The 27,331-nt window shown below is 46.1% G+C and overlaps 1 protein-coding gene across 1 annotated transcript in view; it reads right to left on the reverse strand.

Annotated features, from left to right (window-relative positions):
• LOC119424872 (G protein-coupled receptor kinase 5-like) overlaps positions 1–27,331 on the reverse strand; it is a 41,707-nt gene that overhangs the window by 13,038 nt on the left and 1,338 nt on the right. The window contains exons 2-6 of the mRNA XM_037692385.1: positions 26,066–26,256; positions 25,945–25,982; positions 23,730–23,819; positions 14,572–14,780; positions 12,799–12,936 (exon numbers count right to left, since the gene is read on the reverse strand). Coding sequence (XP_037548313.1) covers positions 12,799–12,936; positions 14,572–14,780; positions 23,730–23,819; positions 25,945–25,982; positions 26,066–26,256 — 666 coding nt within the window. The remainder of the gene's footprint in view (positions 1–12,798; positions 12,937–14,571; positions 14,781–23,729; positions 23,820–25,944; positions 25,983–26,065; positions 26,257–27,331) is intronic.

Here is a 27,331-nt window from a genome sequence, read left to right on the forward strand (position 1 = left end):
CTAATTAATCACACCTGACGGCCATCAGACTGAGGAGGCTCTCCTACTACAAAAGGCTGCAGTCCAGTGCTACTCTTCGCTGGAGCATATCACCTTCCATGGTAGTTGTGCTTCAAGCCTTTTAGGCTTAGTCTCTCCAGTACTAACCTTGTTCTCTTGTTCCTAGTTATCCTGATTCCTCGGCTTGTTCAAAGGACCCCTCGTGATCCTTTGATTCCTGACTCCTCGTGTCCTGTTCTTGGTTCCCTGGATCTCCTCGTGACCTGTTCTTGGTTTGCTGACCCCCTTGGGTCTCTCCTTGGTTTAACCTCTCCTGCGCCTGGATCCCTTTTGCCTGGTGCCTCTAATCTGGCCAGTGCCTGCCCTGCCAGCCGCTGGACTCTCTCTCTGGAGCTCCCCGGAGGACTGGAACCCACCTCTGGATCAAACTGTAAGAGATTCACAGAAAACAATCTTTTCAACTATTTGGAACTTTGCCTCGTCCTGACTGTCCTCCTCTAACTCCTCCAGGAGCTGCAGAGGAGCTGTACCAGAACTGTTGTCTTTTCACTTGTAAATAAACACCGTTTCTTTTGTATTCCACCTGAGTCTGTCTCGTTCCGGGTCTCGTACAAATATGGGTTCCCCTCGGTTACGACAGAAATGCTCCAGCCAAAACAGACCCAGAATGAGACCGGGAGCGAACAGACAACCACCATCTCACAGGTGGAACGGATCTCCAGACTGGAGACCATGTTGCAACAGGTTCTGACCCAGCAACGTGCAGCCCAGTCCAACATGCAGGAACTTGGAGGTATGATTTACTCCCTAAATCAACAACTTCTACCTCCTCTTCCTCCAGATCTGCCCGACACGCCTGTCCCCAGCGTTCCTCGTGAGACGCCTGTCGCAACCTCTCATGGTCCACAGCTGCTCGTCAAACCGTCTGAGCTGTTCGCCGGAGATCCCGACCAATGTGGGGGTTTTCTGCTGCAGTGCAGACTCGTTTTCGAGGGAGCCCCGTCTCTCTACAGCACAGACTCTGCAAAAATTATTTACTTTATTAACCTTCTCAAAGGTAACGCTCTACGTTGGGCTACTTCTTTCATGCAGTCCCACGTGGACCCCCCGGCTACTTACCCCCAACTCCTGAAGGAGTTTCGGCGGATCTTCGATCGCCCCCTGCAGGCTTCAAACGCAGTAAAACGTCTCCTGGGATTACGTCAAGGCCGCCGTCCTGTTTCGGAGTACGCCCTAGAGTTCCGGATCCTGGCGGCTCAAACGAGGTGGGACGAACTCGCTCTCCAAGGTGCGTTCCTAAACTCTCTCTCTGACCAGATAAAAGACCAAATCGCTGCACGAGACGAACCGGAAGGGTTCGACCAACTTATCGATATGGCCATTTCCATTGATGACCGTATCCGGGAGCGGAGGCGAGAACGGGACTACAACTCCCAGAAACCTTCCACTTCCGGGTTCGCGGCCCCTTCAGGTGAACCTCGTTATTTTAAAACTACGAAAGAGAATCATCTTCTGAAGACGCCCCCGTGTATTAATTCTTCTTGTTTGTCTCCCCAGAACAATTTTCTCGTGCCTCCTGAGCCAGAACCCATGCAGATCGGGCGAACACGGTTGACGTTTGAAGAGCGAGAGCGCCGTAGAAACGCTAACCTCTGCATGTTCTGTGGCAACCCCGGTCATTATTTACCTCTCTGCCCGTTTCGGGGAAACGAGCGAGCCCACCAGTAAAGCGGGAGATACTGGTGGGTAACTCAGCTCTTACCTCCCCATTTAAACTCCTCTTGCCCACAGTTATTCAAATAAATAATTCTCGTGTTTCCTTATTGGCCTTGGTTGACTCGGGCGCCGAACAAAATCTTATCAGTTCGGACCTGGTTGCCAAATATTCTTTACCCACTCGCGAGATTCCTCCTATTTCTGTTTCGGGTGTAACTGGTAAAACGTTGGCGCTCGTCCAACAGAAAACTATCGAGCTTCATGTTATCATCTCTGGCAACCACCACGAGATGACTGACTTTTTTGTATTCGACTCCTCCGTTTCTCAGATAATTTTAGGCTTCCCCTGGCTAAAGGCGCACAACCCAGACATTAATTGGGAGCTAGGGCGAGTTGAGAAGTGGAGCAATAAGTGCCTCAAAAACTGTCTGCGTTCCGCGATCGCCGGGCAGCCAGTGGTCACTTCTCCTAGTGAGAAAGTAGATCTCTCCGCTGTTCCCTCTGCCTACCACGACCTTGCGGCAGCGTTTAGCAAACAGAGAGCCTTATCACTCCCTCCTCACCGTCCCTACGACTGTGCCATTGATTTACTCCCTGGCGCCCCCTTGCCGTCTAGTCGACTTTATAATCTCTCGGGTCCTGAGAGGGACTCCATGAAGGAATATATCAACGAGTCCCTCGACTCTGGTATTATTCGTCCCTCCACGTCTCCCGTCGGTGCAGGTTTCTTCTTTGTTTCAAAGAAAGATAAGACTTTACGTCCCTGCATCAACTATCGCGCTTTGAACAACATCACTGTAAAAAACAAATATCCACTCCCTTTAATCAATTCCCTACATGAACAGTTGCAATCCGCCACTATTTTTACCAAATTAGATTTAAGAAATGCCTACCACCTCGTTCGCATAAGAGAGGGCGACGAGTGGAAAACAGCATTTAAAACACCCCTCGGCCATTTTGAATATTTAGTTATGCCTTTTGGTTTAACAAATGCCCCCACGGTTTTTCAGGCCCTTGTAAACGACGTTTTGCGCGACTTCATCGGCGATTTTGTGTTTGTCTACTTAGATGATATCCTTATTTTTTCCCGTGACCCCGCTCTGCATGTGGAACAGGTAAGGAGGGTTCTCCAGAGGTTACTGGAGAACCAGTTATTTGTTAAGGCCGAGAAGTGCCAATTTAATGTCTCCTCGGTTCCCTTCCTTGGTTTCATTTTTGGGGAAGGCCACTGCAGGACCGACCCAGAAAAGACTAAAGCTGTGGTCGAGTGGCCTAGACCCGAGTCCAGGAAACAATTGCAACGCTTCCTGGGCTTCGCAAACTTTTATAGACGCTTTATTAAAAATTATAGTCGAGTGGCTGCCCCTCTTTCTCAGCTCACCTCCACCTCCAGACCGTTTATCTGGTCGCCTGAGGCTGAAACTGCTTTCTTTAAATTAAAGACTTTATTTTTGTCTGCACCCATCCTCTCTCACCCTGATCCACGCAGACAGTTTATCTTGGAGGTTGACGCTTCAGATACTGGGGTAGGGGCGGTGCTGTCTCAACGATCCTTGGAGGACAACAAGGTCCATCCCTGCGCTTTCTTTTCTAAACGCTTATCCCAAGCAGAGCGAAACTACGACGTGGGAAACCGTGAACTCTTGGCAGTTAAGCTGGCACTGGAGGAATGGCGGCACTGGCTGGAGGGCACGGAGACCCCGTTTTTGATTTGGACTGACCATAAAAACTTAACTTATCTGCGGGACGCTAAACGCCTGAACCCCCGCCAGGCACGTTGGTCACTGTTTTTCACCAGGTTCAACTACGTTCTTACCTTTAGGCCCGGCTCCAAGAACGTCAAGCCGGACGCACTGTCCCGCCAGTTCGCCCCCCCTGACAACACGGAGACCGAGGAAACCATCCTTCCCTCCACCTGCATCATTGGGGCCCTCACGTGGCCCATCGAAGAGGAGATCCGGGAGGCCTGGAAGGTGGAACCAGACCCTGGTGGTGGCCCCCCTGGAACCTTGTTCGTGCCTACTGCTCTACGCCCAAAGGTACTACACTGGATTCACAATGTCAAACTCTCATGTAATCCAGGTTCCACCCGCATGATCTCCCTGGCCAGGACTCACTTCTGGTGGCCAGCCATGTCTGCGGATATTCGAGAGTTCGTTGCTGCCTGTCCCACGTGCGCCCGCAATAAGACGGGCACCCAACCCCCCTCCGGCCTCCTGCAACCTCTGCCCACCCCGAACCGTCCGTGGTCCCACGTCTCGATGGACTTTGTTACCGGTCTCCCACCCTCTGAAGGTAACACAGTCATTTTAACCATAATCGATAGCTTTTCCAAAGCGGTTCACTTCATTCCTCTGTCCAAGCTCCCCTCTGCAATGGAGACGGCGCACCTGCTGACGCAGCACGTGGTCCGACTGCACGGTATCCCCTCAGACATCGTGTCGGACCGTGGACCACAGTTCGTGTCCCAGGTTTGGCGCTCTTTTTGCAGGACATTGGGAGCCACCACCAGTCTCACCTCGGGCTACCACCCACAGTCGAATGGCCAGGCTGAACGGGCCAACCAAGAACTGGAATCCATCCTGCGCTGCATGGCAGAGAAGGACCCGTCAGCCTGGAGTCACCATTTGGCTTGGGTTGAGTACGCCCACAACACCCATCGCTCCACCGCCACCGGCCTGTCTCCTTTCTAAGCCTCCTTAGGCTACCTACCTCCTCTGTTCCCCGGCCAAGAGGTGGACTGCGCGGTCCCCTCCGTGCAACATCATTTCCGACGGTGCCGCAGGGTCTGGCGCCAGGTGCGGTCCGCACTCCTCCGCACGGCCGCCCAGATGAAGAAAGCCGCTGACCGTCAACGTTCCTCGGCCCCTCTCTACCAGGTGGGCCAAGAAGTGTGGCTGTCCACCCGGGACATTCCTCTCAAGGACACCCCCCGAAAGATGGCTCCACGCTTCATCGGCCCATTCCCCATCACCCAGCTCATCGGCCCCTCTGCGGTGAGGCTGCAGCTCCCTAGGACCATGAGGATCCACCCGACCTTCCATGTGTCCCAGGTCAAGCCAGTCCTCACCAGCCCTCTGTGTCCTCCCTCTGACCTCCCTCCTCCACCCCGCCTGATCGACAACCACCCTGCGTTCACGGTCTGATCCATCCGCGACGTGCGACGCAGGGGCCGAGGATTCCAGTACCTCGTCGATTGGGAGGGGTACGGTCCTGAGGAGAGGTCATGGATCCCCCGATCCTTCATCCTCGACCCCAGCCTCATCACCTCCTTCTTCAGGGATCATCCCGACAAGCATCTCAGGTCACCTGGAGGCGATTCTTGAGGGGGGGTACTGTAAGAGTACCACTGCCTGCAGCTCCTCCTCCAAGATGGCCGCTAATTAATCACACCTGACGGCCATCAGACTGAGGAGGCTCTCCTACTACAAAAGGCTGCAGTCCAGTGCTACTCTTCGCTGGAGCATATCACCTTCCATGGTAGTTGTGCTTCAAGCCTTTTAGGCTTAGTCTCTCCAGTACTAACCTTGTTCTCTTGTTCCTAGTTATCCTGATTCCTCGGCTTGTTCAAAGGACCCCTCGTGATCCTTTGATTCCTGACTCCTCGTGTCCTGTTCTTGGTTCCCTGGATCTCCTCGTGACCTGTTCTTGGTTTGCTGACCCTCTTGGGTCTCTCCTTGGTTTAACCTCTCCTGCGCCTGGATCCCTTTTGCCTGGTGCCTCTAATCTGGCCAGTGCCTGCCCTGCCAGCCGCTGGACTCTCTCTCTGGAGCTCCCCGGAGGACTGGAACCCACCTCTGGATCAAACTGTAAGAGATTCACAGAAAACAATCTTTTCAACTATTTGGAACTTTGCCTCGTCCTGACTGTCCTCCTCTAACTCCTCCAGGAGCTGCAGAGGAGCTGTACCAGAACTGTTGTCTTTTCACTTGTAAATAAACACCGTTTCTTTTGTATTCCACCTGAGTCTGTCTCGTTCCGGGTCTCGTACAAATCTGGGTTCCCCTCGGTTACGACAATCTCCAGGCCAGCGGTCACTCTTTCAAGGATGAAGATGTGCACATCCTGGACAGAGAGGAACGATGGTTTGAGAGAGGAGTAAAGGAGGCCATCTTTGTGAAAAGAAATCGTCCATCATTAAACAGGGGTGGAGGCCTCCGGGTTCAACTGTCCCCCTCTTACAATGCTGTGATTGCTAGTATCACTCAGCCCTCTGTGAATAGTAAACAGCCATCAGTGTGCTAATGATCCATTGTTAGGCTGATGGTCCTTCTTGAACATGTGATCAGCTGGTTTTGGTTGTCAGCAGCAAACTGGTTGATCCACTCTGAGAAGGTGCTATTTAAGAGACTGAGCTGAAAACAGCACCTCAGACTGAGGAAGTCTCTTGGATGAGAGATGAAACGTTTTTATATTTTTTTGCTTTGTGTTGTTTTGTTTTTTTTTGAATGTCCAGAGGACCAGATTGAACTTTTTTGGATGCCCACTATAAGATTTAGCAAAAAGGAAAGTCTTAAGACTAGTTTTAAACTGGATAATGTGTCAGCCTCACAGACAGAGATTGGAAGTTGGTTCCACAAGAAAGGAGCCTGATAACCGAAAGATCTGCCTCCCATTCTGTTTTTATAAATTGTCATCAGTATAACAATGAAAATTTGTCCTAATGGAAGCATATTTAAAGTAAAGAGTATTGGCCCAAGAACTGAGCCCTGAGGAACTCCATGACTAACTCTGGTGTATGAAGAAGATTTATTATTTACATTTACAAACTAGAATCTATCAGATAGATATGATTTAAACCATTTTAGAGCTGTTCCTGTAATCCCAATATCATTCAAGCATATGTAGTAAAATATTGTGATCAACCATATCAAATGCAGCACTGAGGTCTAACAGGACCAGTATAGACACAAGTCCATTGTCTGAAGCCATGAGAAAATCATTAGTTACTTTTACTAGTGCTGTTTCTCCATCCATCCATCCATCCATCCATCCATCCATCCATCCATCCATTTTCTTCCGCTTATCCGGGGTTGGGTCGCGGGGGTAGCAGCCTAAGTAGGGAGGCCCAGACTTCCCTCTCCCCAGCCACTTGGGCCAGCTCTTCCGGGGGAATCCCGGGGCGTTCCCAGGCCAGCCGAGAAACATAGTCCCTCCAGCGTGTCCTGGGTCTTCCTCTGGGCCTCCTTCCGGTGGGATGTGTCCGGAACACCTCACCAGGGAGGTGTCCAGAAGGCATCCTAAACAGATGCCCAAGCCACCTCAACTGGCTCCTCTCGACGTGGAGAAGCAGCGGCTCTACTCTGAGTCCCTCCCGGATGATCGAGCTTCTCACCCTGTCTCTAAGGGAGAGCCCAGACACCCTGCTGAGAAAACTCATTTTGGCCGCTTGTTCCAAGATCTCATTCTTTCGGTCACAACCCAAAGCTCGTGACCATAGATGAGGGTGGGAACGTAGATCGATCGGTAAATTGAGAGCTTCGCTTTTTGACTCAGCTCTCTCTTCACCACGACAGACCTGTACAGCGCCCGCTTCACTGCAGACGCTGCACCTATCCGCCTATCGATCTCACGCTCCATTTTTCCCTCATTCGTGAACAAGACCCCAAGATACTTGAACTCCTCCACTTGGGGTAGGACCTCCTCCCTGACCCGGAGAGGGCACTCTACCCTTTTCCTGCTCAAGACCATGGCCTCAGATTTGGAGGAACTGATCTTCATCCCGGCCGCATCGCATTCGGCTGCGAACCGCTCCAGCGAAAGCTGTAGATCACGATCTGATGAAGCCAATAAGACCACATCATCTGCAAAAAGCAGAGACGCAATCCTAAGGCCACCAAAACGGATCCCCTCAACACCTTGGCTGCACCTAGAAATTCTGTCCATAAAAGTTATGAACAGAATCGGTGACAAAGGGCAACCTTGGCGGAGTCCAACTCTCACCGGGAACAAGTCCGACTTACTGCCGGCGATGCGGACCAGGCTCTGACACCAGTCATACAGGGACCTAACAGCCCGTATCAAAGGGCCCGGTACCCCATACTCCTAGAGTACCCCCCACAGGTACCCGAGGGACGCGGTCGAACACCTTCTCCAAGTCCACAAAGCACATGTAGACTGGTTTGGCAAACTCTCACGCACCCTCCAGGACCCTGCTGAGAGTGTAGAGCTGGTCCAGTGTTCCACGGACAGGACGAAAACCACACTGTTCCTCCTGAATCCGAGGTTCAACTATCCGACGGACCCTCCTCTCCAGAACCCCCGAATAGACCTTACCAGGGAGGCTTAAGAGCGTGATTCCCCTGTAGTTGGAACACACTCTACGGTCCCCCTTTTTGAATAGGGGGACCACCACCCCGGTCTGCCAATCCAGGGGAACTTCCCCCGATGTCCATGCAATATTGCAGAGTTGCGTAAGCCAACACAACCCTACAACATCCAGAGCCTTAAGGAACTCTGGGCGGATCTCATCTACCCCTGGGGCCCTGCCACCGAGGAGCTTTTTAACCACCTCGGTGACCTCAGCACCAGAGACTGGAGGGCCCGACCCAGAGTCCCCAGGCTCCGCTTTCTCAGTGGAAGACTTGCCGATGGGATTGAGGAGGTCTTCAAAGTATTCCGCCCACCGACCCACAACATCCCGAGTTGAGGTCAGCAGCATACCACTCCCACTATAAACAGTGTTGGTGGCATACCGCTCCCCCCCCCCCCCCCCGAGACGCCGGATGGTGGACCAGAATCATCTCGAAGCCGACTGCTGTTTCTGTGCTATGATAAGCTCTAAACCCTGACTGAAACTCTTCAAACAGATTATTTCTTTGTAGATGTTCACACAACTGACCTGCAACTATTTTCTCTAGAATTTTTGAGAGGAAAGTTAGATTAGATATAGGTCTATAGTTGGCCAGAATTTCTGAATCAAGGTCAGACTTCTTAAGTAAAGGTTTAATTACAGCAACCTTAAAGTGCTGTGGTACATAACCACATAACCAAAGCCAAATTAAGTAGATCCAAAATGTGGACATTAATTAGGGGAAATACCTCTTTAAACAGTCTGGTTGGGATGGGATCTAGCAGGCATGTGGATGGTTTGGATGAGGTTATTATTTTTGACGATTCAGAGAGCTCAACAGGACAAAAACTGTCTAAACATAAATCAGGTTCTAGTAAAATTTTTAAAGTTGTCTCATTTGACAGGGGACTAGAGATAGTAGAAGGAAAGATGGTTTGAATTTTCTCTCTAATTGAAATCATTCTATTTATAAAGAATCTCATGACGTCATCACTACTTATAGTTGTAGGGATACATAGTTCAACAGAAATGGGACTTTTAATTATTCTAGCAATAGTACTAAACAGAAATTTAGGGTTATTTTTATTCTCATCAATTAAAGATGAATAATATAAAGTTCTAGCTTTACAGAGAACTTTTTTACATGTTAGCAGACTATCTTTCCAAGTTAAATAAAATTCTTCAACATTAGTAGAGCGCCATTTTCTCTCCTGGTTTCTAGATGCGCAGCACGGTGGCGCAACTGGTAGAGCTGCTGCCTCTCAGCGAGCAGGTCCCTGGTTCAAACCCCGGTCCAGGGGCCTTTCTGGGTGGAGTTTGCATGTTCTCTCCGTGCATGCGTGGGTTTTCTCCGGGTACTCCGGTTTCCTCCCACAGTCCAAAAACATGCATGTTAGGCTGATTGGTAACTCTAAAAATTGTCCCTAGGTGTGAGTGAGAGAGTGAATGGTTGTTTGTCTCGTTTGTCTCTATGTGGCCCTGTGATGGACTTGCGACCCGTCCAGGGTGTACCCCGCCCCTCGCACAGTGATTGCTGGACATGGGCACCAGCGACCCCCGTGACCCAAAAATGGAATAAGCGGGTAAAGAAAATGGATGGATGGATGGATGGATGGTTTCTAGATGCCTGCTTTAAAGTACGTAACTCAGAATTGAACCAAGGAGCCAGTTTCCTCTGATTGATTACTTTTTTTTTCAGTGGAGCAATTTTATCAAGTGAAGTTTGCATTGAAGTTGTAAGATGATCAACTAGATGATCTAAGTCATTGTTCTCTTATGCATTACTCTGCAAGACAGAGGAAAACATTGATGGAAGAGATTGTTTAAATTTGGTTACAGCATTTTCTGATAAGCACCTGCTGAGATGAAATTTACTCTCAGTGATTGTGTAGTCATTTAATGTAAACTCAAAGGTTATTAAAAAATGGTTGGACAGAATATGATTTTGAGGAACTATTACCATAGGTCAGAACTAAATCAAGAGTATGATGATAAGAATGAGTAGATGTGCGGACATTTTGGGTAAAACCAAATAACTCTATTAAATTATTAAAGACTATGCTTAAGCTTTCACTTTCAACATCAACATGAATATTGAAATCACCCATTATGAGGATTTTATCAGTATTTAATGGTGTCAGTTAATAATTCTGAGAATTCAGACAAAAACTGAGAGTAAGCACCTGGTGGACGATATATAACAACTAGTAAAAACGGCTTTTCTGATTTCCATTTTGGATGAGAAAGACTGAGGGACAGTGATTCAAAAGCATCATAACTAATAACTGGTTTGGCATTAATCAATAATCCTGACTGAAAAATAGAAGCTACTCCTCCACCTCGGCCAGTTGTTCTAGGAACATGAAAATTTAAATAATTAACAGGAGTGGATTCATTTATACTAACAAAATCCTCCCGTTGTAGCCAAGTTTCTGTCCGACAGAATAAATCAATATGATGATCAGTTATCAGTTCATTAACTAACAGGGATTTAAAGGAAAGAGATCTGATGTTCAATAATCCACATTTAATTATTTTATGATTTTGCTCTGGTAAAGTAACTGTGTTTATTTTAATCAGATTTTTATGGTTTATATTTTTAGATCTTCTGCCTGTTTGACCCACAAATTTATTACAGTGTGATTTTAAACAACATGTCACCTGCAAATGGCTGGCATTCCTAGCAAGCCAAACTGCAGTGCTCAGAGGCTGTAAGCCATGGGTACCTCTAGTTTCCAAATTAAAAGTTGTGGATATTCCCTCTCCTGGGCTGGGACAGGCTTACTAGTAGCTTTGGAGTTGGCAGTTCTTTTTGTTACAATGTCCAGTTTTTCTTGAAAAGCTTGTCATTAAAAAGATGTTGCAAAAATAACTGCAACCATTGACTGTGACGTCACAAGCGCCGCAGCATGGCCGCACTGATGGGAGCTCCGCTTTGCCTCGATCCTTTTTTGTTCCTGTTGCTCTTGTTTAAACCTTTTCTTTTATGCCTACACTGCACACCCACACTACGCGTATGACCGTGACACACTTGTGGAATTTTGTGTGTTGCTGCCTTGCCATCCAGCCATTGTGGTTCAGTTCCCCCCCAGCCTTGGGCTCAGGCTCTGGCCTGTCATGGTTGCCATCTCCATGATCTTCCATCCGCCTGCATGGACCGCACTTTGCAGACCTGTTTGGCTCCGCGGGTAAAAACCTTGGATGTTCTCTGTCTGCTGGATCCAGTTATGGAGGGCAGTCTGGGTGGGCAGCTGCTGCAGTCCTTATTATCATCAAGCTGCTAGCAGTCCTGCTAACGCTTCTAACAAGATCCTCCATCTGCCTGCATGGACCGAACTCTACGGACCTGTTTGGTTCTGTGGGAAAACCTTGGATGTTCTCTCTCGGCCAGACTTGGTTCTGGACTGCGGTCTGTGAGGGAAGCCGCTGCGGTCATTATTACCATCAAGCTGCTGACCGGACTTGCTAACAAGACCTGCTAACGCTGCTAACAGGATCCTCCATCTGCCTGCACGCAGTTCGGACCCGTTCGGTTATGCGGGGAAACCTGGGATGTTCTCTGTCTGAATGACCTGGTTCTGGCCTGCGGTTTGTGAGGGCAGTTGCTGTGGTTCTTATTACCATCAAGCTGCTGACTGGATCTGCTAACAAGATCACACCGCTAACAGAACAGAACCATGATGGTGAAAGAAACTCACTGCTAACCGAATCACCGATGTAGATGTATTGCTTTTTCAACTTTGGTGTCTTTTTTTTGTAGTATTTTTGGTAAGTTTTTAGTATTTTAGTAATTTTTTTAGTATGTTTTGCAGTACAGTATTTTTGCTGCACACTTATTTTCTTGTTTTTGTTTTTTTGGCTTAAGACTTTCCTTTTTGCTAAATCCTATAGTTAGGGTCGGCTTGGGTTTCCTGAGCTGTCCCTTAGTTATGCTGCTATAGGCTTAGACTGCTGGAGGCCAAACTGACCACAATTTTCACTCTACTACTGTCTTTACTTACTCTGCTCAACCTGTTTTGTATTTGTAATTATTTTTTCTATCCTTAACATGTGTTTTTTTGTCTTTCAGATACACCTGGACCTATACCTGGACCTACCATTCTGTGTTCGTCTGTCTCTCCTTCCTGTCCTCTCAACCAGCCAGTCAAAGCAGATGGCCACTTGTCCTGAGCCTGGTTCTGCTGGAGGTTTCTTCCTTTTAAAAGGAAGTTTTTCCTTTCCACTGTTGCCACTGTGCTTGCTCAGGATGGGAGACTGCAACGAAGCCAAGATTCAACTTGTCTGCTGGATTCCTTAGATAGAGAACTTTACTAATTGGCTTTTATGTATGTGAATGTTTCTGTAAAGTGCCCTGAGACAACTTTGTTGTGATTTGGCTCTATATAAATAAACTGAATTGAATTGAATTGAATTGGCGACGAGTCGAGATGGTTCTTCTCGTACTAAACATTTCACTGCATTGTTGCCCTAGTGTTGATTTTGCATATGACAAATAAACCAAACCGGAGTGAACCAAATACATTTCTTCTCCTCCTTTAGCAAAATTTGTTGAAAAATAAGCTACTCTTTCACAACAATATACATAGTTCAGTAAAACTGTAGTTCAGCAAAACTTGTGAAATGCTTGTAATTATGCCCAAGTACTGTATATCATAGAAACATCTGACAAAAGATCTAAAAACACTAAAGCAGAAACTGTTTGAAAACCAGTACTCGAGTCATTCCAAAACCCTTTGGCGATAGGTATACATTGAACATTTAAAGTGTTGCAAATCATTAAAGGTACTTGCATCAGGTTTAAATGGTGGTTCTACCAGTCCTGCCTCCAGCATTCGGAAGTTGATTTGTTTAAAGAAGGAATGAGTCTTCACTTCTTTCCCTCCTGAACTCTGGCAACCCAGCCGTTGTGTTGGATCCTTGGTCAACAGCTACAACAAAGTGAACATGTTAATACCTCAAAGAAAATAGACAGTATTTTTTTCCAGTGCACACTAGCAGTTCATAGCATGTATGTACAAGCAGTTCCAGGATCATAGTGATGTCAGTCAGACAACTTTATTAATCTGACTATATTTCATCTGTAGCCTACAAGTCCTCATTTGCTTCTAACATGGCAAAGAACAAATTATTTTTTTTATACATGTTCAAAAACGGGATAAACTCCCCACTAAATAACAAACTCTGCACATCTCTAAAACATGTACAGGTACTGTATTAAAATTAATATCATCCATGTTTGTGCCCTAAAATCAGAAGCAATAGATTTTGAAAAAAAAAAACCAACTCTCATCTTTAAGGTCAGGCTGCAGAAGCAATACATCCAGGAGGGAAGCCCCATCCCTCTCCGCTGAGCTTCTCTCCTAGGAATCCCAAGGTGTTTTCAGGCCAGAGATATCTTTGAGATTGATCCCTCTAATGGGTTCTTGGTTTCCCTGAGTATCCTACCAATGAAATGTGCTTTGAAAACTTCCAGAAGGAGGCTTTCAGAAGGTATCTTAATCAAGTCTCAGCTCCGTTTTTCACTAGAACAGACTAGAACAATACCCTCATTACTGGGGATGACATCCTGATTTGTCAGTCAATCTACCGCTTCATCTTGCTATCACTCATGAACAAGGACCTCAGATACTTGAACGTCTCAACTTGAGGCAAACAATTACCACTTTATTGTGTTAAATATTCACATGATCTTTGGGCTAAGGGGAGGGGTCAGTCTAAGAGCATTTGAAGATGTTGATGAAGGAAGACCATGGGAAACATGCTAACTTGCCTTGAACAGGGAAACTAAGGCACCTCATTGAGCCAGACCTGAGAGGTATCTCACTGTTGAGCACCTGGTAGCTGAGCCTTAGTTCTAGGAGTCTGGTTGTGTCAAGGCTGTAAAGTCTTCATGGGAAAGTAGTCAAGGTCGAGAGGTGGCAGGCAATGGTGGAGCTCTACACATACTGACATCTGGTGTCATGAACTGGCATTATGTACATGAAATGTCCTTTGTTGACCCCACTTGGCAATCAGATTTTTGGTAAATCAGCCTTAAACTGAGGATCGAACACCTTATATTTCACACTTTCAACCTATGATTAATGTTTATATTGAGTGTGTCTTTAGTCCACCTAAAAATTAGTGATCAACTCCTTTTTCTCTGATACATTTATATCAATCATTTGAAAAAAAAAAGTGGTAAGCATTTTATAGCCTGAGCCTGAGCTGTGTCATCAGAAAAATAATTGAATTACCTTTCTGAGACACTGAAGCTTTCTAAGTATATGTTGTAACCTTGGAATTAACCTACAGTATAGTTAAATGCCTGCTAGTTATGATCCCATTCACTCAAACCTGCTGTACTTTGTTAGTAGGGCTATCTAAAAGCTGGCAGGGTAAGAGTGTAGTCAATTCAAAACTACCGTACTTGATTGTTGTGACTACAGATACACATTTTGGGAAATAAATACGGTATTTTCTAATTAAACAGGTATTTTCTTGGGTTTTGCTGCCAGGACAAGTAACCTGTCTGCTTTAGATACTGTTGTTATGAGTTAAGCACTTTGTTTTGTGGAACTAACCTTACTGCAGAGGTCTTTAGCTTCCACACTGAACTTGTTACTGTAGTCTTCATTGACTGTTTGTATTCTTATCTCCATCTCTGAGGAGTTAGGACGTTCCCTCTTGTCCCTGAATGGAGACTGACCTGCAATCATCTCATAAATCAGACAGCCCAGACCCCACCAGTCTACACTTGTACCATATTTCTTTTTGCCGAACACTTCAGGAGCTGTAAACAAAATGGAGAGAAAAAAAAAAACATTGTTAAAGCTCTGAATGTCGATTTAGTCTAAACAAAAAAGTAATCCAAGATCAGCTCTGGGTTTTTCATTGTATTTTATCAAAGTAGACTGCTAAGACTATTTTGGCTAAAAATGATTGAATTACTTGGTCGTATACAATAAATTGTAGTTTATTTATAAAGGAGTTTCTGTAAAGAAACTGCTTTGGACGGTCTCCAAGCAATCTGCCAGAACTCTTGCCCCGGTTTGGACAGTCTCTTGACTGTCCGCCCAACTCTTGCTCCTGTGCGATCCCCTGACCGTCCACCTGAACTTTTGTGTTTTTTGTATGTGTTTAGGTCCCAGGCTTATCCTGTCAGTTTTTTTTCGTTGATCCTTGTGTTCTTCGTGCCCTCCACCCTGTTTTCCCCCTTTCCTCCTACCCATATTGGGTAGAGTGTTTTGGAACATCAGGGGCTGTGGGAGGTACTGTGGGGTTTCTGGGTTTTGTCATGTCTTTTCTGTATCCTCGTGATTTATGCACTCCCCAGTGTTCCCCATCCTTGTGGTTCAGTTCCTGTCTCACCTGTGTCTAATTCTAATCACTCCAGGTGTTTGTCTTTCTATCTCGTTGGTGTCTGTATTGTCCTTGTGTCTTTTCTTTTGTCTATGGATTGTCCTATGAAGGCTTCATGTTCTGTCTCCCTCTGTGCCTCCTCGTCTACTCACTGAAAAAAGTAAGTCTGCTGCCCCGTCAGCTTTTGTTTTGTTGTGTAAATAAATTAGTTCATGATTCTACTTCTGAATCTCTGTTGTCTGCCTGCACCTAGGTTCAACACCAGATACCGCAGAAACATGATAGATACCGGCTCTTTGATACCAATTTGAACTCAGTTTACAGTTGTAAAAAATAATTTACCAAATTTAATAAATTCTTAATTTACTGTCAAAAAAGACTACAAGATGTCAGGAGTGGTTTTGGAGTAGAACCCAGTGGTGCAGACAGCACTCAGAACCAGGGAGGAAAATAAGAAGCACTTTAATGAATATAAATAATAAGCTGTTGTGGCAGCAAAACACTTACATGGCTGAATGCACACGAGGGAATAACCAGAGACTCGGGGGGGGGGGGGGGGGGGAACCAGACGAAGACCAGACGATGCCCAGATAACAAGTAACACAAAGACACAGACATATACACATGAGTAACAAGGCACAATCACACACAGGACAGGACACGTAGGTGAAAACAATCAGGATAATCTACATGGAAACCAGGGAGTGTAAGGATGGGGACCAGAGGGAGCCATCCTTACAGTACCCTCTCCACAAGGATGCCCCCTGGCTTCCCCAGAAAGCCCACCCCAAAAGACTAGGGTGGGCAGAGGGAGGAACTGAAAGGATGGAGGGCATGAGGAAAACACAAGGACAAGAAACCTAAAACTGACAGGAAAGCAGCCTGGGAAGTAGACATAGATAAGGCACATGGAAAAGAGTCTAAGTAGGTGGGTAGGAGCCCACCCAGCCTATGACAACATTTCGGGAGTAGCGGCCAGGAAACCACCCATCATGGAACCATGGTTCAGGTGGTCGACCGTGAGTTTGTTCATTAAATGGACGTGGCTCTGGTGGGTGGCCAGGAGGCCATTCAGCACATGGCAGAAGTTCTGGTGGGTGGCTGTCCGGCATGGGGCAGAAGCTCAGGTGGGCGGGTGGGAGGCCATCCAGTACATGGCGCAAGTTCAGGTGGGTGGCCGATGGTGACGTTCACTCTGAGAGTCCTTGACCATCTAGCACAGGGAGAAAGGAGTTGAGGAACCATCAGTTCTGTAGCTGGCATGGTGACCCAAGAGGCTGCAGCTGCTATGGAACACCCCATGAAAGACGTGGAAACCTCAGGGGCCGACATGGAACACTCAAGAGCTGGCATGGAACACTCAGGGGCTGGCGTGGAGACCTCTGTGGTCAGCATGGAGACTCCAGGGCAACAGGCTTGAGAGGGGTCCTCCAGGACCCTCTCGTAACAACAGGCATAAGGGGAGTCCTCCAGGACCCCCTCAGAATGGCAGGCACGGGTAGCATACTCCAGGACCCCCTTGAAATGGCAGACATGGGGGACGTCCTTCAGGACCCCCTCGGAACAGCAGACGTGGTGAGGTCTTGGGGCCAGACCTCACAGCAACACAGGAAGGAGATAAGCTAGGAGGATTCTGGTACAGATTTTTAAGTCTTGACTTTCAGCAGTATCTGGAAGAATTTAGAGATTAGAATCAAGTTTGGTTTAGACAAAAGCAGTGTCTCCATGATGAAGAATGCATTGTGTCTAAAACGACAGTCTGGGTTGATGGAGGCGGCAACATAAAGATCCTGAAGCTGTTTGGAAACAGCAGTGACGTCATCAGACATATTAACAGAGAAGCCCTCTGTGGACATTGTTGACTCTGCAGATACAGGACTCTCTGAATCAGAATCAGAATAAACTTTATTGTAATTGCACCGAGGTACAACGCGAATATGTACGTACAGTCGTCCAAAAGATAGGCGGAGTGCACAAAGCTGCAACTGTAGAAAGCGTGGCCATTTTTATCCTTATCAGATAATAATCTTAGATAGGAAAAGGGGTAGAAACATGAGGGTAGATAGTGGTATTACAAAAAAGATCTTTCACATCTTGTCTATCAGGACACGATTTGAGACATCAAAAAACTCTACCAGCAAGCACAATTAAAACATGATTACATTTGCATTTGACATCAAGGTGTTGAGATTTGTCCATGAGCGTTTTTCAGATCAGCCACAGTTTCTGAAGATGTTGTTTCAGCAGACAGTTCTGATAAGCTTGGACAGGGAGGTGTGGGGGGCGGGGGTGGGGGGGGGGTAGATGAAGCTTTTGTCCTTGGGTTCTCATGTCCCAGGAGAAATTGATAGTCGGCCTGTCTCACGAACATTTACACGAACGTAAAAAATGCATACAAAGCCGAACCCCGCCCCCACCTAGGACTGTCAGACCACATCTCAATCTTCCTGGCTCTTGCTTACATGCCCCCGCTGAGACGCTCCAGACCGGTACAAAAGAAAGTTAAATGTTGGAGCCAGGACAGTGGCCCCATACTGAGAGATTGTTTTGATCGAACAGACTGGCAGGTTTTCAGAGAAGCTGCTGAAAATGGAGGTTCGCTTGATCTTGACCAATACACATCCTCAGTACTGGGTTACATTAGTACATGTACTGACACAGTCCCCACTATCAGAAATGTTAAAAGCTACCCAAACAGAAAACCTTGGCTGAATGCAGAGGTGCGTACCCTGCTGGAAGCCAGGAACACTGCCTTCAGGTCTGGAAACTCAGAGGAGCTGAGTAGGACAAGAAAAGAGCTGGTTGCTGGTATTAAGAGGGCCAAGGCCACATATGCAAAGAGGATCGAGGGTCAATTCATCTCACAAGACCCTCGGAGCATGTGGAGGGGCATTAAGTGCATAACAGATTATAAAGGAAGGAGTGAACAATGCCCCAAAGACCCATCTCTGCCTGATGCCCTCAACAAGTTCTATGCACGCTTTGAAGACCCGAACAGACCACCCAGCACCAGACTCACCTCGCCACCGGATGAAGAGCATCTCAGCGTGACCTCAGCCGAAGTAAGGAGTACCTTCAGGAGGATTAATCCGCACAAAGCAACTGGCCCAGACAACATCCCCGGAAAAGTGTTGAAGGAATGTGCTGATCAGCTCTGTGAGGTGCTGGCAGACATCTTTAACACCTCACTTACCCTGGAGACAGTTCCCACCTGCCTGAAGACTGCCACCATCATCCCAGTCCCAAAAAGCTCTACAGTGACTGGTCTGAATGACTATCGGCCAGTGGCCCTCACCCCGATAGTCGCTAAATGCTTCGAAAAACTGGTCATGACTCACATCAAAACAACCATCAACATCAACGAGGACCCTCATCAGTACGCATACCGTGAGAACCGATCAACAGAGGATGCAATCTCCTCTGTGGTCCATACTGCGCTCAACCACCTGGAGCAGAAAAACTCTTACGTCCGTATGCTCTTTGTGGACTTCACATCCGCCTTCAACACCATGATCCCCCAAACCCTGATGGACAAACTATCCACACTAGGACTAAGCCCCTCCATCTGCAACTGGGTACTAGACTTTTTAACAAACAGACCACAGTTAGTGAGGATCCACAACCTCTCCTCCTCCACCATAACCCTCAGCACTGGCTCTCCTCAGGGATGTGTGTTGAGCCCCCCTCTGTTTACTCTGCTCACATATGATTGTGCAGCTACCCATCCAGGCTGTCACATTGTAAAGTTTGCAGATGATACAGCGGTGGTGGGATGCATCACAAACAATGATGAGTCCAGCTACAGGCAAGAGGTGGAACACCTGGAGAGCTGGTGCAGAGAGAATAACCTTCACATCAATGTGAAGAAGACAAAGGAGATGATTGTGGACTTCAGAAGGAACAAAAACACCTACATCCCCCTGAACATAAGAGGATCTGCGGTGGAAGTGGTCTCCAGCTACAAGTACTTGGGTGTACACATGAATGACAACCTCAGCTGGAGCAACAACACCACCAGCCTGATCAAGAAAGCTCATCAGAGACTCTATTTCCTCAGACGGCTGAGGCGAGCTGGTCTGGGAAGCTCAGTCCTCACCTCCTTCTACAGGTGTGCAGTGGAGAGCATCCTGTGCTCGAGCATCAATGTGTGGCATGGAGGCTGCACAGCTGCAGAAAGAAAAGCTTTGCAGAGAGTGGTGAAGGCTGCACAGAAATCTGTTGGAATCAGTCTCCCCACCATCACAGACATCTACACCTCCAGATGCAGGAAGAGGGCCACCTGCATCATGAAGGACCCCACCCACCCAGCACACACACTTTTTGCCCCACTCCCCTCAGGAAGGAGGTTAAGGAGCATTAAGTGTAGAACCACTAGACTGAGGAACAGCTTCTACCCTGAGGCTGTTAGACTCATGAATCTCTAACCAGAATAATCACTGTGAAAAACCATATCATGTTGCTGCTGATCTGTTTCATGTTGCTGCTGATCTGTTTCAATGTTGATGTGTTCATGCGTGCACATCTGCTCACAGACTCATGTTCATGTTTGTGCTGATGTTCAATGTTTTATGTTATGAGTGCTTAGTGTATATTTAGTTGATGTTTTTCTTAGTTCATATCTTAGATGTTATTACTGTTTTTCTTATACATTTTATTGTCGGATGTAACTGGGACCCCGTGTACATAATTTCGCTCCACCACATGTACCACATGAGGTGCGAATGACAATAAAGATACTCTGACTCTGACTCTGACTCTGACTCCAAGGCCGTCGGGAGTCTGAAATAAGCTTGATTCTTGTTTTACTTCAGGCAGACAGATTACTTTTTTCTTCAGCTTTGAGTCCATCTGGGCGTTCTGGTTCCAAAAATGCCTAATTGTGGGATTCCATTCCACTGATCCATGCTATGAGTCTCCTTCAAGGTCAAACCCACCATGCTGATGAGTCCCAGAAGCCGCAGGTGGCCTGCGATTCTCAATCGCCTCCACCTTACAGTTAAGCTTGTAAACCAGACGATTCAAAGTTCCCACAGCGAGGACCAGTCCTTCACACTGACTCGGAAGCTTTTCCATGGCCGAAACTGCTGCCAATGTCTTCTTCAAAAGTCGATAAAACAGAGCCCCGCTGATGCCAAAAAGCAGAGTCCCTGCTATCATAATTCCAAATATATAAACGTCTTCAACATCCTCCTGAGTCAGGACTGAGAGACACATCATCTGCCACACTCCCCACAAATCCATGATGTACCCCACAGCGTGAGTCTCAGCTGGACAAGCCGGTTCTCCAGGACCTTGTCGCTTTGATGAAAAAATCTTATCAATAGAGTTGAACGCCCACGATACCAAATCCATAATCTTCTTAATTTATGTTCGGGAGATGAGACCCAGGCACTTCAGACAGACAGAGAGCAGAGCAGGAAGAAGGAAAAACGGGGGAGGAAAAAAAAGCTGCCACCTCGATCAGAGCCTGGGAGGAAAATACTGAGCCTGCGCACCCTTTAGGGAGGAAAATACTGAGCCTGTGCACCCTTTAGGTGAGTTGGCGCTCACGTTTGCTTGCGAGCCAGGCCGCTGCCTCGGAACTGAACACTCTTCCTCTCTTCCTCCTCCACTAGGAGGGGTTGTTATGGCCCCTGGCCTCTAGAGGCTGTGCAGTCTCTCTCTTTGTTTATGCAGATTCAGGTGTGGGAGCACACTCAGCTCACAGGGTGCCAGGAGGCTGCAGAACAGCAACACCATTGGACCAGCAAGAGATTGCCACACCAATCAGATGATGATGAGGTCCACCTGCACCCTATAAAAGGATCCTGGAATCATTCCTTCAATGGGGCAGTTTTAGGCAGAGTTTTTGTACAGCTGACCCCCACTTTGTTGTATATGGTAAATGGTAAATTGACTGTACTTATATAGCACCTTTCTATCTTATTTCAAGACACTCAAAGCACTTTACACTACAATCTGTGTCCTCATTTATCCATTCATACAGCACTCTACTAGATCTCTACAAAGCTAATTGAAGAAATCATTCTAATGAGACTAATCAGTTCTTTAGGTCACATTCAAACACTGATGGGACACACATCAGAGGCTATGAGGGGTTCAGTGTCTTGCCCAGGGACACTTCGGCATGTGACTGCTGGTGGATTTGAACCCCCAACTCTTGCATTGGAGGACGACTGCTCTTACCATTCAGCTACAGCTGCCCATCCTTTTGAGGAATGTTTTGGGGCAGTTTTAGGCAGACGTTTTGCACAGCTGACCCCCAATTTGGTTGTTGTAGCCTTTCGAGGACTGTTTGGGCAACTTTAAAGTATTTTGTACTCCTGATCCCTTTTTCCTCTGCTTAGTAGCTTGGTTTTGAGTTTGACTGGTTGTGTCAAATTTAGAAACTTGTACTTGGAAAGTTTTTTATGAACCTTTAATGTTGTTTTATTTGGGTTGTTTTGAGTCTGGACTGGACTGACTTGTTGGGTTATTTTTATTTTTGTTACTTAATTGTTGAGGCAGCATTTGACCCACTTTAGTATATTTTTTTGATATGTCCAAGTTTGTTGGGTCAACAAGTATTTGTCTGTGAAACATGTTTCTTTGTAATAAACCCCTTTTAAAATCAATCAACTCCATCTTTTATTTCTCTGGACACATTTTATGTTACACCCCCTGAGACCTTGAGGCGTAACAGGGGTGACAGGAGAATCTCCATTTCGGGGCTGTGGCATCTCCAGACGGGTTTGATCTGGAACCCACTCCAATGGATGATGGCCGCTTCTTCTTGAATTTGATTAATTTCTCTCCCCCACCAGGCGGTCCAATCGGTTCGAGTCATCTGCCTGCTGGGTTCCATTGATGGTCTGGGCATACTGTCAGGAGTGGTGGTTTTGGAGTAGAACCCAGTAGTGCGGGCAGAACTCAGAACCAGGGAGGAAAATAAGAAGCACTTTAATGAATTCAAATAATAAGTTGTGGCAGCAAAACACTTACATGGCTGAATGCACATGAGGGAATAACCAAAGACTCGAGGAAGGAAACCAGACGAAGACTAGACGATGCCCAGACAACGAGTAACACATAGACACAGACTTATATATACACACAAAGTAACAAGGCACAATCACACACACCTGGACAGGACACGTAGGTGCTGCTGATCTGTTTCATGTTGCTGTCTTCATTCATGCTCATCTGCTCACACAGACATATTCGTGCTACTGTTGGTCATATTGTTTTTATGCTATTAGTGCTTAGTGCATATTTAGTTGATGTTTTTTCAGTTCATATCTTAGATCTTATTGATATTTTTCTTTTACATTTTATTGTGGGATGTAACTGGGACCCTGTGTACATAATCTCATTCCACGACACAAGTGGTGTGTATGACAAATAAATCTCTCTGACTCTGACTGACAATCAGAATAATCTACAGGGAAACCAGGGTAGCGTTGCATTCGGGCCCAAAAAATCTGAATCCAAAAAGAGCTGAGAGGTGTTTGTCCTTTGATGGCCATAAAAAAGCCTTTAAACTCCGTTTCTGCCTGCATTCTTCTGAATTACTGAGACACACGGACAGCTCTGACACATGCGTCTGCTTTGGGATCTCACCTGTTTGAATCGTCAGCCACGCGTCCACTGAGTGCAGTGGCAGAATGAACGTCCATTTGGACGATGAAATGCTGCCTGGCAGTACAGTCCCATCTGAAGCATAACTGAACTTTGTACCTCATTCAAGGCCAGTCAGCTCGTGGTGAAATGGCCGCATGTGGCTGGTGAATGTATGGCAGGCCGTGTTATCATATAATTGGATCGCGGCTAATCCTGACCTAATTAAAAACCTGAGACCGGCCCGGCCCGCCCATTAATCACAACGGCCCGGCTCGGCCCTAATCCGAGCCGGTCCAGGCTGGGTTTCGGGTTCAGGTTAGAAATGACAGCTCTAAATCAGGGAGTGTAAGGATGAGTAATAGCCACAAGAGGGTGCCATCCTTACACAAGATTCCTAGCATGATCCTGAAGACCAACTGAGCAATAAGTAAGATGCTAACTTTACAAAAGTGTTAGGACTAAAAATTTGCATCCCAGACTAGCCATCCTGCATCTCATCTTTTTATTATTATTTATTATTACTCCAGGTTTAATAAATCTGTGTATTCTCTATATAATAATGAAATGAAATATGGTTTGTGCAGAAAAAACCCCAAAAGGAAGCATGTACAATATAAATACAAGGGCCCTAAGATGGATCTTGCAGGAACTCCACAGTTGACTGGGGCTACAGAGGGAGAGGTTTTTGAAATTAGAATGGAAGAATTTGTCAGATTTTTCTTAGTTGATACATTTAAGAACAGCACCATGAATCCCAACCAAATATAAGCTGTATACATACCCATGTAAAACAATGTGCCGACTCGACCTCCCACCAGTTTCCCCTCAGACAGTCTGACAGCCAAGCCCAGGTCAGAGATGCGGATGTGTCCTTCATGACAAATACAAAGCGAAATCCATTGAACTAGTCTCATGTTTGAGATTCTTAAGTGTTGTGACGCACTTTTTGTTTCCTCAACACCACCCCCTCTCCACCTCTCTCTGCTATACTTGTTCTTACGACTCATTTTCACACCACTCTAACCAGTAATGAATAAAGAAAAGCACACACGACAAGGGCCTTCAGGCAAAAATGAAGAAACAAATGTAGAAATGTGTATTAGGTAACACTTCACTTGCTTACCACAACCATTTTATTTCCTCAAACTGTTAGTCCAAGCTCTTTCCTCCTCAAGAAAAAGGTATGTGAATATAATGAATTATTCTAGTTGGCTACATGAGTGACTGTTTGGCAAGACTCCCAATCTGACAACTTGCAAAGCTAAAAATATCCACTTGATGTCTGACAAAAGTTTCCGCAGCAATGATTGGAATGTCAAGTTATTTTTGTACAAACCGGATTCCAAAAAAGTTGGGACACTAAACAAATTGTGCATAAAAACTGAATGCAATGATGTGGAGGTGCCAACATCTAATATTTTATTCAGAATAGAACACAAATCACAGATCAAAAGTTTAAACAGAGATAATGTATCATTTTAAGGGAAAAATCTGTTGTTTCCAAATTTCATGGCATCAACAAATCCCCAAAAAGTTGGGACAAGTCCATTTTTACCACTGTGTGGCATCCCCCCTTCTTCTTACAACACTCAACTGTCTGGGGACAGAGGAGACCAGTTTCTCAAGTTTAGAAATAGGAATGCTCTCCCATTCATGTCTAATACAGGCCTCTAACTGTTCAATCGTCTTGGGCCTTCTTTGTCGCACCTTCCTCTTTATGATGCGCCAAATGTTCTCTATAGGTGAAAGATCTGGACTGCAGGCTGGCCATTTCAGTACCCGGATCCTTCTCCTACATAGCCATGATGTTGTGATTGCTGCAGAATGTGGTCTGGCATTATGGTGTTGAAAAATGCAGGGTCTTCCCTGAAAGAGATGACGTCTAGATGGGAGCATATGTTGTTCTAGAACCTGAACATAGTTCTTTGCATTAATGGTGCCTTTCCAGACATGCAAGCTGCCCATGCCACAAGCGCTCATGCAACCACATACCATCAGTGATGCAGGCTTCTGAACGGAGCGTTGATAACAACTTGGGCTATCCTTGTCCTCTCTGGTCCGGATGACATGGCATCCCAGTGTTCCATAAAGAACTTCAAATCGTGGCTCATCTGACCACAGAACAGTCTTCCATTTTGCCACACTCCATTTTAAATGATCCCTGGCCCAGTGCAAATGTCTGAGCTTGTGGAGTTTGCTTAGAAATGGCTTCCTCTTTGCACTGTAGAGTTTCAGCTGGCAACGGTGAATGGCATGGTGGATTGTGTTCACTGACAATGCTTTCTGGAAGTATTCCTGAGCCCATTCTGTTATTTCCTTGACAGTGGCATTCTTGTTTGAGGTGCAGTGACGTTTAAGGGCCCGGAGATCACGAGCATCCAATAGAGTTTTACGGCCTTGACCCTTACGCTCAGTGATTGTTCCAGATTCTCAGAATCTTTTGATGATTTTATGCACGGTTGATGACGATAACTTAAAAGTCTTTGCTATTTCACGCTGGGTAACACCATTCTGGTATTGCTGCACTATCTTTCTGCACAACAATGGTGGAATTGGTGATCCTCTTACCATCTTGGCTCCTGAGAGACACTGACACTCTGAGAAGCTCTTTTTATACCAATCATGTTGTCAATTGACCTAATTAGTGTTAATTGGTCTTCCAGCTGTTCGTTATATGCTCAATTTCCTTTTTCCAGCCACTTATTGCTACTTGTCCCAACTTCTTTGGGATTTGTTGACACTGTGAAATTTTGAATCAACATATTTTTCCTTTAAAATGTTACATTTACACAGATTAAACTTTTGAGCTGTCATCTATGTTATATTACGAATAAAATATTGACATTTGCCATCTCCACATCATTGCATTCAGTTTTTATTCACAATTTGTTTAGTGTCCCAATTTTTTTGGAATCCGGTTTGTACATTACATCAACACAAACAAGCTATTTTTGCAAACCTATCTCTAAAAACATCCACATTGTGTTCCTACATACCACTGTCATCCAGGAGAATGTTTTCAGGTTTTAGATCCCTGAAAGATCAGACACAGCATATCAGCCTCCTCGTTTGACATCAGCAGATATTTAAACTAAATGCATGTGAGACCTTACTTACCTGTAGACTATTGAATTCTGGTGAAGATGAATTAAACCGCAACAGACTTCTGCAGCATAGAAATGAACTCTGTCCATGTCTAAGCCATGCTTTCCCATTTTGTGTATGTGATACATCAGATCCCCGCCACTCATCATCGTCAAAACCATACATAGGAAATGTTTGGTCTCATAAGCATATGTAAGATTTACCTAAATGGACAAAAACCTTTTTTACAATTACAAGCTACAGTTCAGGACTCTTCATGAGACAGGAAGAACATCAGAGCAGAAAGTAAGCCTATCAGAGCCACTATACAGGATGAAACAACTAAGTTCCTGGAGTACATCAGGAGGAAAGCCCTTATTGAAGAACTGATGGGTGAATGTCTCAGTCAGCAGCAGAAACCCAATTTGGAAGAGGAGGAACAAAAGGAGCTATCACGGAAAAATGAGCCCCTGCACAGTAGGGGCTCATCTTTGACTGCCAGGGACTGCCCCCACTGACAGATTGAAGAAGTGGCAGTGGCTATCAATAAATCCTACCAGTGGCTAGATAGGGCTGGACTGAAGGACAGCACAGAGGCACTAATCATGGCAGCACAAGAACAGGCCTTCAGCACAAGAGGAATAGAGGTCGGGGTCTACCATACCAGACTACACCCAAGATGCAGGCTGTACCTAGATACTCCTGAGACAGTTCAACACATAATAGCAGGATGCAAAATCCAGACATGCAAAGCATAATTGGTGCTGAGTATGGACTGGAAGTCCCACAGTCAAAGTGGTAGATGCCACCAAGGGTGGTGTAGAATGGCAGGGCTAAACTACTGTGGGACTTCCAAATCCAGACCAACAAACAGGCTAACCAATCACACATTGTAGTATTCAATAAACAAGATAAGAAGTTAATAATGATGGATGTGGCAATCCCAAGTGACTACAACATCAAGAAGAAGAAGCATGAGAAGCTCGAAAAATACCAAGGGTTGAAAGATACAGACGTTGTGAAGAGTCAAAGCAACAGTAGTCCCAGTGGTCATTAGAGCACATGATGCTGTGACCCCCAAACTGGAAGAATGGCTCCAACAGATCCCAGGAACAACTTCAGAGATCCCTGGCCAAAAGAATGCAGTCCTAGACACAGCTAAGATACAGCACAGAATCCTCAAACTCCCAGGTCACTGGTAGAGGACTGAGTTTGAAGTAAAGTGGTACTGTCTAAGTGGAAGAGTAGGGCGAGCAAGAAGTTCATACATACATACATATATATATATATATATATATA

Source organism: Nematolebias whitei, chromosome 18 (assembly GCF_014905685.2).
Source record: "Nematolebias whitei isolate Nwh7 chromosome 18, NemWhi1, whole genome shotgun sequence".
Lineage (NCBI taxonomy): Eukaryota > Metazoa > Chordata > Actinopteri > Cyprinodontiformes > Rivulidae > Nematolebias > Nematolebias whitei.